Here is a 13,605-nt window from a genome sequence, read left to right as displayed (position 1 = left end):
TAGCAGTAGTAAAATAACTGACCTGTAGCAATGAGATTGCTATGAATACTCCTGCAACAATGTAGATGTTTCTTGGTAGCCAGGCTTCAAGAGCAGGGATGCAACCCTTGGTGAAAATTAAGTTATCCCATTTATTTTTACTCTGAGCAGGAAAGACAAAGAGACCATGTTACATTTTTGCTTACATTTACCCTAACAGCACATTGTTTCTGTAAGGCTAAAACTGATAGATCTAGTGTTTTTTAAAGGAATCCAAAAGAGCTTAAGTCAGAGGCTGTAAACCATCATGCACTGTCTCAAGCTTTATGAATCTGTCCATTTTTTTAATGTTAAAGTGGGTATGTAAAAGCTTCAGATATGTATTCAAAAGTTTCAATATTTGTCTGAGATGAGTATCTTTCTTCCACCAGCACCACCTCACCTTACTTACTCATCCTATGAAACAGACCCCACTCTCCCCCTGCTTCCTCCTCCAACTCCTTTATATAGTTATCATTCCTTAGCAATTTATAACTGTTACAGATATCTGCATACACATCTTTTAATTTCTCAGATTAAAAAAAGATAAGCTACACGCTTTTTTGAAAAATAACAGCCAATAATTAGAACCATGAATGCTGTCGGCAGGAGATGCTCACCTGCATTCTGATGTCATATCCACACTGTGTATTCACAACCTTTTGCTGGAAAATAAGAAAGTTAAAACATTTATTCAATTCTATCAGCTCAAGTTCCCAGTAAGATTTTTTTTCCAGATGACACACCCAAACTAAAAATCAATACCAAGTAAAGGGAAACTTTTAAAGAATTTTATAAAAATAGCAAAGAATTGTCAGAAGATCAGCACGATCCTGACATGTGAAGTGTACAGATATGACTCCATTTCCTTTTAGGCTTCTTACAACCTTACAAACCTGTTGCTTGTGTCCCTCAGCATTAATCAAGGCTACTCAGCACCAGAGAACAATGCACTTGTACTGCCATTCTTCAAATACTACTTAAAAGCCGTACACCATGCGTGAACAAGCATCCAACTCCTCAAACACTATTTTCACATAAGCTTCCTGATTTCTGCTTTATGAGATGCTACATGGTGTTTCAGCTTATAACATTTGAATATCGTGGGCAACAAAAAACAAAATGAATTTATTTATATATACATATATATAAGCCTGGCTTTTGGCTGCAGGGGCTGCCTGTCCTTTTTTCAGGCTCTGGGGCCCGGGAGCATGGCCACCTCCCCGTGTGGGGTCTGCGGCACACCAGTTGGAGGAGCTCCAGGCCACAGTCCAGAGACTACATGCCATCAGGGACTGTGAGCACAAGATTGACTCCTACTGCCAGGCCCTTCTCCCCCAGGAAGGAGAGGGTAGACCACCGTCTCCCTCCAGGACAAAGGAGGACTATGGGACCTCCCACTCTGTCCAGTCAGGGGCATGGACCAAGGTGGTCAAGGGCCCTAAGGCCCGCTGCACCAAGGCCCCTGCCCCGCCAGAGCTTAGCAACAGGTACGCACCTCTTGCAGCTCCAGCAGAGCCTGCTGAGTTGCTAGCTCCCACAGGCAACACAGACTTACTTGCAGCTACTGCTCCCGCTCTCCCCAAGACAAAACATAAGGTGTTCGTTGTGGGAGACTCCATCCTCAGGGGGACTGTGGGGGCAATCTGCCGCTCCAACCCCTTAGCCAGGGAAGTCTGCTGCTTCCCAGGGGCCTGCATCCGGGACATTGCAGAGAAGATCCCAAAGCTCCTCCAGCCCACAGACCACTATCCTATGCTCCTTATTCATGTGGGCACCAATGACACAGCTCGGAGTGCTCCCAGCAGGGTCATGAGGCACTACAGGGATTTGTGAGCTGGGCTAAAGGGTCTGGGAGCACAGGTGGTGTTTTCTTCGATCCTCCCAGTCTTGGGGTATGGGCTGAGGAGGGAGAGGAGGATCCACGTAGTCAAACAAAGACTGTGGTGCTGGTGTCACCAGGAAGGCTTTGGCTTCCATGACCACAGCCCGCTCTTTGGTAAGAGAGGCAGCGAGCTGCTGGGAAGAGATGGCCTCCACCTCTCTCCGCTGGGAGGAGGCTCTTCTCAGCCAGATTGGCTGACCTGCTCCACCGGGCTTTAAACTAAGCCTGTTGGGGGACGGGGGGACTACTGCCACTGCTGGCCCGCTGAGCAACCCTTGCAAAGCCAGCAGACCAAGGCACTTAAGGGAGCCCACCCTTGCCCCATCCCTGGTACAATCTGTGGGCAAGGCAAGAGCCCCCAAGGGCACACTTGCCTGCCTGTACACTAATGCCAGGAGCTTGGGGAACAAGCAGAAAGAACTCGTCCTCCTGCTCAATGCAAAGAATTTTGATGTCACAGGGATAACGGAGCCCTGGTGGGACTCCACCCATGACGGACCACAGGTATAGATGGCTATATCCTGTACAGGAGGGATCGTGTAGATAAAAGGGGTGGGGGTGTAGCTCTCTACATTATGGAAAGCTACACATCCCTGCAAGCCAATGTTGGTGACCAGGGTGGGCAGCTAGAGACCCTCTGGGTAAAAATTCGTTGGGAACATGGCACAGGGTACACAACGATGGGAGTCTACTACAGACCTCCCACCCAAAGTCCTGAGCTTGACCAGGAGTTCGCCTAGGAGCTGACTGAGGCCGCTTACTCCAGGACCTTGGTTGTCATGGGTGACTTCAATTACCCGGACATCTCATGGGAGGATCACTCAGCAAAATCCGAGGGGTCGCAAAGCTTCCTCTCGTGCGTGGATGACCTCTACCTGACTCAAGAAGTCTATGGGCCAACGACAGGCAAAGCACTGCTCGACCTGGTACTGACTACAGGGGATGACCTAATTGGCGACCTAGTGATCAATGGGAAGCTGGGTGACAGCGACCACGAGTTGATCACCTTCACCATCCACCATAAAGCTGGCAAGTCAGTCAGCAACACAGAAGTCCTTGACTTCAGAAAAGCTGACTTTGACAAGCTCAGGAGGCTTGTCAGTCTGGCCCTAAGGGACCATGACCCCAGGGAGATGGGAGTTCAAGAAGAGTGGTTGCTCCTCAAGGCAGCGATCCTCAATGCACAAGCTAAGCCTATTCCATCTTGAAGGAAAGGAAGCAAAAGGGCACAGCAACCTCCCTGGCTTTCCAGGGATCTAGCAGGCCTCCTAAGGCTAAAAAGAAAAGCCTACAAAGGATGGAGGATGGGATTAATCTCCAAGGAGGATTATTCTGCGCTGGTCTGGTCTTGCAGGGAGCAAACCAGGAAAGCCAAGGCTGCAACTGAACTCCAACTAGCTTCGGGCATCAAGGACAACAAGAAGTCCTTTTTCAGATATGTGGGGAGCCAGAGGAAAAGCAAGGGCAACATTAGACCCCTGCTGAACCAGATGGGGCAACTGATAACTGACACCCAGGAAAAAGCCAACCTATTAAATGCGTACTTTGTGTCAGTCTTTCACCAGTCCCATGGGACGCCCATGCCCACTACGGGACAGGGAGGTCTGGGTGGGGGAGATCCCCTGCCCTCCATAAATGCTGATCTTGTGAAGGAACATCATGAGAAGCTGGATACCTTCAAGTCAGACGGCCCTGACAATCTACACCCCATGGTACTCAAGGAGCTGGCGAGCGTCATAGCCCAGCCCCTGGCACGGATCTTTAAAAACTCCTGGCGCTCTGGTGTAGTGCCCAAAGACTGGAAGAAGGCCAATGTGGTGCCCATCTTCAAGAAAGGGAGAAAAGTGAATCCAGCTAACTATAGGCCCATCAGCCTGACTTCTATCCCAGGGAAGATCTTTAAAAAGTTTATTAAAGAGGCCATCCTTAATGGACTGGCCGAGGCCAACATCCTAAGGGATGGCCAGCACGGGTTTGTTGTGGACAGGTCTTGCTTGACCAGTCTCATTTCCTTCTACAACCAGGTGACCTATCACCTGGACAAGGGAGATGAGATTGATGTCATATATCTTGACTTCAAAAAAGCCTTCAATCTGGTATCCCATGATCACCTCTTGGCAAAACTGGCCAATTGTGGCCTTGGGTCCACCACAATCCGCTGGCTCGGAAATTGGCTCCGTGGTCAGACCCAGAGGGTTGTGATTGATGGCAGTCACTCATCATGGTGCCCTGTGACCAGTGGGGTCCCTCAAGGTTCTGTCCTTGGAACCATATTGTTCAACATCTTCATTAATGATGTGGACACTGGAGTCAGGAGCGGACTGGCCAAGTTCGCCGATGATACCAAACTTTGGGGCAAAGCATCCACTCCAGAAGACAGTTGGATGATCCAGGCTGACCTGGACAGGCTCAGCAAATGGGCGGACAAGAACCTGATGGGGTTTAACACCAAAAAATGCAAGGTTCTCCACCTTGAATAAAAACCTGCAGCATCCTTATAGGCTCGGCAGTGCTACACTGGCTAGCACTACGGAAGAAAGAGACTTGGGGGTCATCATTGACCACAAGATAAACATGAGCCTGCAATGTGATGCTGCGGCTAGTAAAGCAACCAAACGCTGGCTTGCATCCATAGATGCTTCTCAAGCAAATCCCGGGATGTCATTCTCCCCTTTTACTCAGCCTTGGTGAGGCCGCAGCTGGAGTACTGGGTCCAGTTTTGGGTCCCACAATTCAAAAAGGATGTGGAGAAGCTTGAGAGAGTCCAGAGGAGAGCCACACGCATAAGAGGTCAGGAAAACAGACCATACGACGACAGGTACGGGGCTCTTTAGCCTGGAAAAGCGCAGGCTCAGGGGTGATCTGATAGCCACCAGTTTATTAGGGGTGAGCACCAGGATCTGGGGGAATGTTTGTTCAACAGAGCGCCCCAAGGGATGACGAGGTCGAACGGTCAAACTACTGCGAGACCGTTTCAGGCTGGACATAAGGAAGAATTTCTTTACTGTCCGAACCCCCAAGGTCTGGAACAGCCTGCCATCAGAGGTGGTTCAAGCACCTACATTGAACACCTTCAAAAGCAAATTGGATGCTTATCTTGCTGGGATCCTATGACCCCAGCTGATTTCCTGCCCTTTGGGTGGGGCGCTGGACTCGATGATCTTCCGAGGTCCCTTCTAGCCCTAATGTCTATGAAATATGGAAAGGAAAATGATACCTTGAAAGTCAATTGTTCTGATCAACTAAGACTAGATATTTTTAAAAGGATCATAAATTGTTTGACCTGGCTTACTTTATAGTTCCTTGAGCTCAGAATAGCAAGTAAGCAAGGTTTAAAAGTCTATAATAAGGTGAACACAGATGTGATGAGTCTGGAAAGTATAAAGAGCTGTCTTGCAAATTACAGGCTTCCCCACTCAAATGATGTGCAGTCTCAATGGATAAAAAAGGTACTTGTATCTTACATATAAAGCCATTTCTCAACTTTTTTTTTTTTTGCTCTCCTTACAAAACCATAACAATAACCTGCAAGCTCTGCAATTATAGTTATCAACTCCTCACAATTCGTGGTTACGTAAATTAAATATCAAAAACATAATGAGGGGTTTTAAACTAGGGAATGCCAGAAAGAGCAACAGCTTCACAGTAGAATCAAGTTGATAAATCAGACAACTGTCGGGTAATAAAACCTTACAGATACTTTGCTTATCAAATCTATTCTGAAGCACTCAGATTCTACTGCTTTTCATGCTTTATGGATTAACCCAAGGCCAGGTTGTAGTCAGGGAACTAGACTAGACAGACTTCTGGGCCCTAATCCAGTACCACACAGAGCCAGACACAAAACAGGATTTAGGTAGGCTGTGGATGCCAGAGTCCAGAAGTGCCATGCTAAAACTACCTGTTCCATGGATCCTCAACAAGCACCTAGAACTCATGAGGTGCCCCCTTTTTTGGCCTGAAAGTTCCTTAGTTTCTTGCAGTTCTGCTTTCGGAGTAATGTAAATTGCTCCAACTTGAGCAGCTGGGCTCCGTGAGCATTTTTACATGTGCACCGAGGAAGGGGGTTGGGAGGGGAAGGGGCACTTTAATTAGAGCAGCTCCAAGAGATGTTCTAATTAAAGCACCTACGGCGTCTTGTGTATCAGTGTCCCCACACTTCAAATGGCAGTGGGGGCACTTGAACTAAAGCTCAAATGAACTGTAAATCAAGCGCCTCTGCTGCCATTTTAAAGCGTGGGGATGCTGATACACAAGACAGAAGCTAGCTCGAACATACCAATTAGCACGTTCCAGAAGAAGAAACAATTAATCAAGTCTACTCCAACGTGCTGTAATTACAGTGCATTGAAGTAGCCTCCTGGCACGTCTACAGGTACCCCTAGGCCCCGCGTAAACTCAAGTATGATTCAGAAACTAGGCCCCTGAGGGCCTCATCTGGTAGACATGCGGAGACACCTGAACAAGGTTTCCCCTAAGCTGCGTACATGCATATTTCACAGTTTCATAGTTGGTACAGTCGTTAAGGACCCAGGCAGATCATCAAGTCTGACCCCTGCTGTGGGCAGGAAAGAAAGCTGGGGTCAAATGACGCCGGCTGGGTGACTGTCTAGCCTCCTTCTGAAGACCCCCAGGGTAGGAGTGAGCACCACTTCCCTTGGAAGTTGGTTCCAGATCCTAGCCACGCTGACTGTGAAGTAGTGCCTCCTGATGTCTAGCCTGAACCTACTCTCACTCAACTTGTGGCCGTTATTCCTAGTTACTCCTGGTGGTACTCGGGGGAACAGGGATTCTCCCATTCCCTGCTGGTCCCCCTTGGTAAGTTTATAGATGGCCACCAGGTCCCCTCTCAGCCTCCTCTTGTGGAGGCTGAACAGGTGCAGTCCCTTAGCCTTTCCTCGTAGGGCCTGCCCTGCTGCCCCCTGACCATGCAAGTGGCTCTCCTCTGGACCCTCTTGATGCTGTCCACATCCCTCCTGAACTGCGGCACCCAGAACTGGATGCAGTACTCCAACTGTGGCCTGACCAATGTAGCACAGAGGGGGAGGATCACCTCCTTGGACCTGTTCGTGATGCATGACAAGGTGGGGTTAGCCTCGCTGACCGCGTCCTCACATTGGCAGCCCATGTTCATCCTGCAATCAATAATGACACCAAGATCCTTTACTGCCTCTGTGCTGACAAGAAGCGAGTTCCCCGCCTGTAGGTATGCTGCTGGTTCTTCCTCCCTAGGTGCAGTACCTTGCACCTATTTCATCCTATTCTCATCCACCCACCCCTGTAACTTGTCTAAATCTAGTTGTAGCCTGCCCCTCCCTTCTATTGTGCCCACTTCTCCCCACATCTTAGTGTCATCCATGAATTTGAACAAGGTGCTTTTCACCCCCTTGTCTAAGGCGCTAATGAAGATGTTGAACAGTGCGGGCCCAAGGACCAAGCCCTGGGGGACCCCACTGCCCACTTCCCTCCAAGTAAAAAATGACCCGTCCACCACCACTCTCTGAGCATGGCTCTCCAGCCAATTTGCGACCCATCTGACTGTGTAGGCCTAATTTTTCAATAAGCATGGGGTGAGAGACAGTGTCGAAGGCCTTCCTAAAGTCCAGAAAGACTGCGTCCACCGCAAGACCATCATCTATGATTTTGCGACCTAGTCATAGAAGGAAACCAGGTTGGTCTGACAGAACCTGCTTCTAATGAACCCATGTTGGTTGCCCCTAAGCATAACTTCCCCTGCTGGTCCCTCGCAGATGTGCTCCTGGATAATTTTCTCAAAGAGCTTCCCAATACCGAGGTAAGACTAATGGGTCCTCCTTCCTCCCTTTTTTGAAAATGGGAACCACACCAACCCTGGCCAGAGCACCACGACTGCTTGTAAAGCCATGCCATGGGTCTCGCAATGACCTCTGCCAATTCCCTCATCACCCTGGGGTGGAGATCATTTGGACCTGCTGTTTTGAACATGTCCAGCCCCACCAGAAGTTCCCTAAAAAGGTCTTCTCTGACCCTAGGCCTGGTGGTGCCTCTTGAGTCTGTCCAGAATCCCGGGGGTGGGATGTCCCAGTCCCTGATCAGAAAAATGGAGGCAAAAAATTTGTTAAAGAGGTCAGCTTTAGCATCTGGTGCAACCACCAGATTGTCAAGCGTGTCCTGCAGGGGCCCCATGTTACCCGGTGCCTTCTTTTTACTCCCTATGTATTTAAAAAATGATTTCTTGTTATCCTTGATCCTGGTCGCTAGTCTTAGTTCTGTCTCCGCCTTAGCCTTCCTAACAGCCCCCCTACAGTCTTGAGCAACAGAGGTATAATCCTCCTTGGTGATGGCCCCTCCCTTTCATTGGATGTATGCCTCCTTTTTAGCTTTCAGATGTTCCTGAATGCTTTCAGTGAGCCATGGGGGCTTTTGAGCACTCTTGCCCCCTTTGATTCGCGTTGGGACTGTCACCCTTTGGGCTCGGAGAATCGTCTCCTTAAGGAATGACCACTTGTCTTGGACTCCCAACTCCCCTACCCTTCGGGACCTCAGTCCATGCACAAGAAAAAATCTTGCCACACACCAACTTTTTAATGCCACGCACTTGCCCCAACCCGGCCACAGGCTGCTGCAGAATTGCCTGACAAGAATGTCAGGCACACTGAGATACCTGTGCACCCCAGTCAGGATTGCCAGCTTGAAAGTGCCTGATATTATTGGGGGGGGGGGCGGGGGGAGTGGTGATGGGATAAGGGTGATGGTTATGGATTTCTGACAGTCCCAGTGGGGAACTGAGAGTCCTCTTGGCAGGGCTTGGTTCAGGGGACTGCCCAGCTGCTCCAGATGGAGCAAGACAGGAGCCTAAGCAGCCTGTGCCAAGCGGACCATGATAGCAGAGGCCTGGCCACGTGCAGCTGGTCCCAGGGAGGTGGGAGGCAGCTCTCTGGGGACAGAGTTATGTTTTACCAAGGCTCACATTAACGTTGCCTCAGAGGTGCACAGAGCCCACCTGGCTGACTAGCCAGGTCCTGTAAAGTTCATCATCAGCTCCAGAGTCTCTCTGGGAGGGGAGAGGAGGGGAATCTTTGAAGCCACTTTCTCTCTGATGCTGTGCTGGAGAGAGAGAAACCTGCCTGAGGATGGGAAGTAGCCAGACAAAAGGTTCCCCAGCTTCACAGGCTGTTACACATTTTCTTCCTCCTTCTACCTGTGCCTAATCCTGGGAGCCCAGGAAAGCAACCACAAGGTGACTGGAAGGCAGCAACAGTGCATACAGCCAGGCTCCCGAGCTGTAAGTCCCATCTCTTAGGAGCAGAAGCCCAGAAGCCGACATCCTGGATGTGCCTAGCTCTGGGGCCTCCAGCAAACACAGCAGGCATCATCAGTGTTCCCTCTAAGCTGCTCATGGACCACCAGACCTTAGAGGGACCATTGCACCTGAGCCCACTGAAACCCAAATCAGAAGCAGCAATAAACACTGTGGAATTGCAGTATTTTTTTTTCCTTAATAAAATAAAAGAAAATATTGATGGTGTTACTACCCATGACACCTAGTAGTTTAAGCACTTAGCTAGGATCAAGTTCCTTCCTCAGACTGAGAAGCAGGTGAGGGGAAGGAAGGAAACCCCTTTCTGGAAGACTGTCCTAACTTCCAGGCTTTAAAAAGTAGGCTGGCAGGGAAGGGGACTTCTTCTCCCTTCCTTTTCCACAGTGCAGAAGAGCATGAAAGATTTGAATGAAAGCAAGTATGGCAGAAGACCAGCTTGGCTTAGCTCAGTAAAGAGTTCTTTGCTAACACACAAAAAGAAAGCTTACAAGAAGAGGAAAACCGAACAAATGATAAGGGAGGAATATAAGAGTATTGCTAGGGCATGAAATCAAAAATGCCTAACCAAGTTTTTTGTGCAACTGGGAGTTGCAGCTAGCAAAGGATGTGAAAAGTAACAAGAAAGATTTCTACAAGTATATCAGGTGTAGCAGGACACTAAGGTACCTGCTACTCTTGGAGTAGAGATAAGAACCCAAGTGCAGATTGCCAGGATAACTAGTTAATGAGGGGAGTGGCAGCACCTGCATCTGGTCAGCTGGCCAGAGAAGGCAGGGCTCTAGGCCCACATAAACCCAGGGCTGGGACCAGGGAAGGGAGACCCCTGTCAGCAGCCTAGGGGGAAGGAGCTCTCCCACAGCAAGCAGAGGGGAGAGGCCGGACTTCAGGCATAGCCCCAAGATGGGTAAAAGATGGAACACCCCTGAGGTGGCTGGAATAATGTTATAGCCAGGCAGCTAGAGTTTATGTTATAGCCCAGGGGCTTGTGGTTTTTTTGTTTGCTGTTTTGAACTGGTGGCATGGGTGAGGCTATTAGGGGTTGGAGGAGGCCTCAAAGGGGACTCATGGCAGCATGGGGACCCCGATGCCAGAGAGGGCGCAGCATTGGGGATGCACGGACCCCAGCACCAGTGAGGTGCAGAGCGAGACAGGGCTGTGGACAGCCCGAGTGCCAGTGAGGCGCAAAGCAAGACAGGGCTACGGAGAGCCTGAGTGCCAGTGAGGCACACAGCAAGACCAAAGAACATCAGTTTCAACAGCAAGGCTTGGGGCATGGTAAAGGGGTAGTTGGAGCCACGCATAGCTCATAAGGCTAGGGTGCCTCGAAACACCCAATACAGGGGCCCACAAGGGATTCAGGAGCCCCGGGGCCAGTGTACAGCAAGAAACTGTGCTCAAGATGTTGGAAAGGCAGCCTCCCTATTACATATTTTCCATCAAAGATGTGGCGGGCAAGAATTGAAGGTGCCTTTTAGGCCAGATTGGCACAGTAAGGGGGAGACACAGGGAAGATCAGATTGACAGAGTTAGGGGAGATCATGGCAACCCCAAGGACCGCAGCCTGTTACAATCAACAATATGAGAAAGATCAGGGAAAGCATAGGTCCCTTACTAAAAGCGGTAGGCAACCTAGTGACAGAGGATGCAGATAGGGATGAAGTACTTATGCCTTTTTCACCTCAGTTTTCACAGGCAAGGTCAGCTCTCAGATTACTGCACCTGCCAGCACAGTTTAGGGAAAAGGTGAGCAGCCAACAGTGGTGAAAGAACGGGTTACAGGCTATTTAGAAAAGTTAAACATGTACAAGTCCATGGGGCTGGATACTATACACCCAAAGGTGATGAGGGAGTTAGTCGATGCGACTGTAGAGCTGCTGGCCATTATCTCTGAAAACTCGTGGCAATTCAGAGGGGTCCTGGATGACTGGAAAAGGGCAAATACAGTGCCCATCTTCAAGAGGAAGATCTGGGGAACTACAGACCAATCAGCTTCACCTTTAGTCCTTGGAAGAAGTCATGAAGTACGTTTTCAAGGAAGCCATTTCTAAGCACCTGGAAAAGGTGATAAGGAACAGTCTGTATGAATTCACCAAAGTCAAGTTGTGCCTGACCAATCTGATTGCCTTCTACGATGAGATATTATAAAAGCCTTAGTCTGCCCATCTGTCCATAACACTTTATTCACACGCTGATCGTCTGACGGAAATAACCAGAGTACGAATACAGTGTTTGGACAGTAGGTGGAGGCGTGACAGAGTGCCACCATGATGTTGGGGACAGAGGGAATGGAGCTGATCTCATCCCCCCCCCCCCCGCTGGTTCTTGGAGGTGGCAGCAACAGAGTAGGGGGAGCAGGGTCAGGATGCCACCCCCCTGCTCCTTGCAGGTGATGAATATCTAACGGGTGGGCCCCCCAAGGCCAGCAGCCCCGTCTCTGTCACGCACTGCTCCCTCCCGATGTGGGGCAGGAGGAGAGGGCCCAGCCCCAAAACAGTGGCAGAGAGGGTGGGAGGGGGCATGCTGGGCCTAGCCCGGCTCCGAAATGGAGGGTGAGGAGGGAGCAGCACAGCCCGGCCCTAAAAAAGAGTCAGGGAAGGTAGGGGGGGCAGGCTCAGCGTTGGCCCCACAACAGCAGCTTGGGAGGGTGGGGGAGGGCACACCGGGCCCGGCCTGGCCCCAAAACAGAGGGTATGGGGGGCGCACTGAGCCCTGCAATGGTGGCAGGGAGGGTGGGGGGGCAGGCCCAACCTAGTGGCGGAGTGGGGGAAAGGGGGAGTGCGCCCCCCCCACTCCATGAAAGAGGCAGTGGTGCAAGGGTGGGGCGGCTCCAAACCCAAACTGCCAGGGGGGAAATGGGGCCATTCTTGTCAGGCAATTGGCTAGTGATGAGATAATGATAACTGTCTCTGTGGATGCAGGGAGAACACTAAACATGATATACCTTGACTTTAGAAAAGCTTTTGATACCGTCTCCTACAATATTATTGCAAGTAAGCTAAGAAAGTCTGAGTTGGATGAACTGACTGTAAGGTGGACAGAAAACTGTCTGGATGGTCAGGCTTGACAGGTAATAATCAATGGCTCAATATCTATTTGGCAGCGGGTATCAAGTGGAGTTCCCCAGGGGTCAGTCCTGGAGCTGGTTTTGTTCAGTATCTTCATCAATGACCTGGAAGGAGTGCACCCTCACTAAGTTTGCAGATGACATGAAGTTGGGAGGAGCAGAATTCAGAGAGACCTCAACGAATTGGAAGATTAGATCAAAATCAAATCTCATGAGGTTCTATAAGGAGAAATTCAAAAGTCAAGGATGAAACAATTCCATGCACTAGTACAGGCTGGGGACTGCCTAGCTAAGCAGCATGTCAGCAGAAAAAGACCTGGGGGTTACAGTTGAAAATAAGGTGAATATGAGCCAACAGAGTGCCCTTGTTATGAAGAAAGCTAACAGCATACTGGGTTACATCAGTAGGTGTACTGCGAGCAGACCAAGGAAAGTGATTCTTCCCTTCTATTTGGCATTGGTGAGACCACATCTGGAGTACTGTGTCCAGTTTTGGGCCCCCTACTACAGAAAGGGTGTAGACCAGTAGTCTCCAACCTTTTAAGTAGGAGATCACCTTTGGCATTTAAAAGCAACTCAAGATCTACTATGCATTGCCGCCACCCCCAACCCCACCCAAAAGGTAAGTCTGTGGGAGGGGAAGGGGTGTGGGAGAAGATCGAGGCAGAGGGAGAAAAAATTATTTGGGGGTGCACCTCCCCAGCAGGTAGAGTTGCACCTAGCTGGGGCCCCACTCAACTTACCCCTGCTCCTGCCTCTGTGCCACTGTCTCTCACTGTGGGGGCCTCAATCTAGATTGCACCCCTTCCCTCCCCCATGGACTGACCTGCTGGGCTGGGGTGCATGCATGCATACACACGGGCACTCAGCCCCTCACCCCAGCCTTGGATCAACTCCAAGAGGCTTCAAAATCTACCAGTGGATCGAGACCCGCTGGTTGGTGACCACTGATGTAGACAAATTGGAGAAAGTCCAGCAGAGAGCAACAAAACTGGTTAGGGGGCCAGGGCACATGACTTCTGAGGAGAGGCTGGGCAAACTAAGCATATTTAGTCTGGAGAAGAAAAGACTGAGGGGGATTTAATAGCAGCCTTCAACTATCTGAAAGGAGGGGTTCAGAAAGGATGAAGTAGGCTGTTCTCATTGGCCACAGATAAAGCAAAGAGCAATTACAGCAAGGGAAGTTTAAGTTTAAATATGAGGAAAAACTCTAAGAGGGTAGCAAAGCACTGGAACAAGATACTCAGAGAAGAAGTGGAATCTCCACCCTTGGAGGTTTTTAAGACCTGGCTAGACAAAGCCTTGGCTAGGACAATCTAGTTGGGGATGCTGTGATAA

At 49.9% G+C, this 13,605-nt stretch overlaps 1 protein-coding gene across 4 annotated transcripts in view; it reads right to left on the bottom strand.

The window, feature by feature from the left end:
• Positions 1–13,605, bottom strand: part of TSPAN14 (tetraspanin 14) — an 87,105-nt gene that overhangs the window by 7,992 nt on the left and 65,508 nt on the right. For all 4 annotated transcript variants that reach the window (XM_090057781.1, XM_090057779.1, XM_090057778.1 and 1 more), the window contains 2 exons: positions 639–683; positions 23–142 (listed from right to left, as the gene is read on the bottom strand). In XM_090057781.1, coding sequence (XP_089913907.1) covers positions 23–142; positions 639–683 — 165 coding nt within the window. The remainder of the gene's footprint in view (positions 1–22; positions 143–638; positions 684–13,605) is intronic.

Source organism: Crocodylus siamensis, chromosome 7 (genome assembly GCF_052110815.1).
Source record: "Crocodylus siamensis isolate JL-2025a chromosome 7, ASM5211081v1, whole genome shotgun sequence".
NCBI classification, from domain to species: Eukaryota; Metazoa; Chordata; order Crocodylia; family Crocodylidae; genus Crocodylus; species Crocodylus siamensis.
Note: the sequence above shows the minus strand (reverse complement) of the source record. Positions and strands in the feature narration are given on the sequence as shown.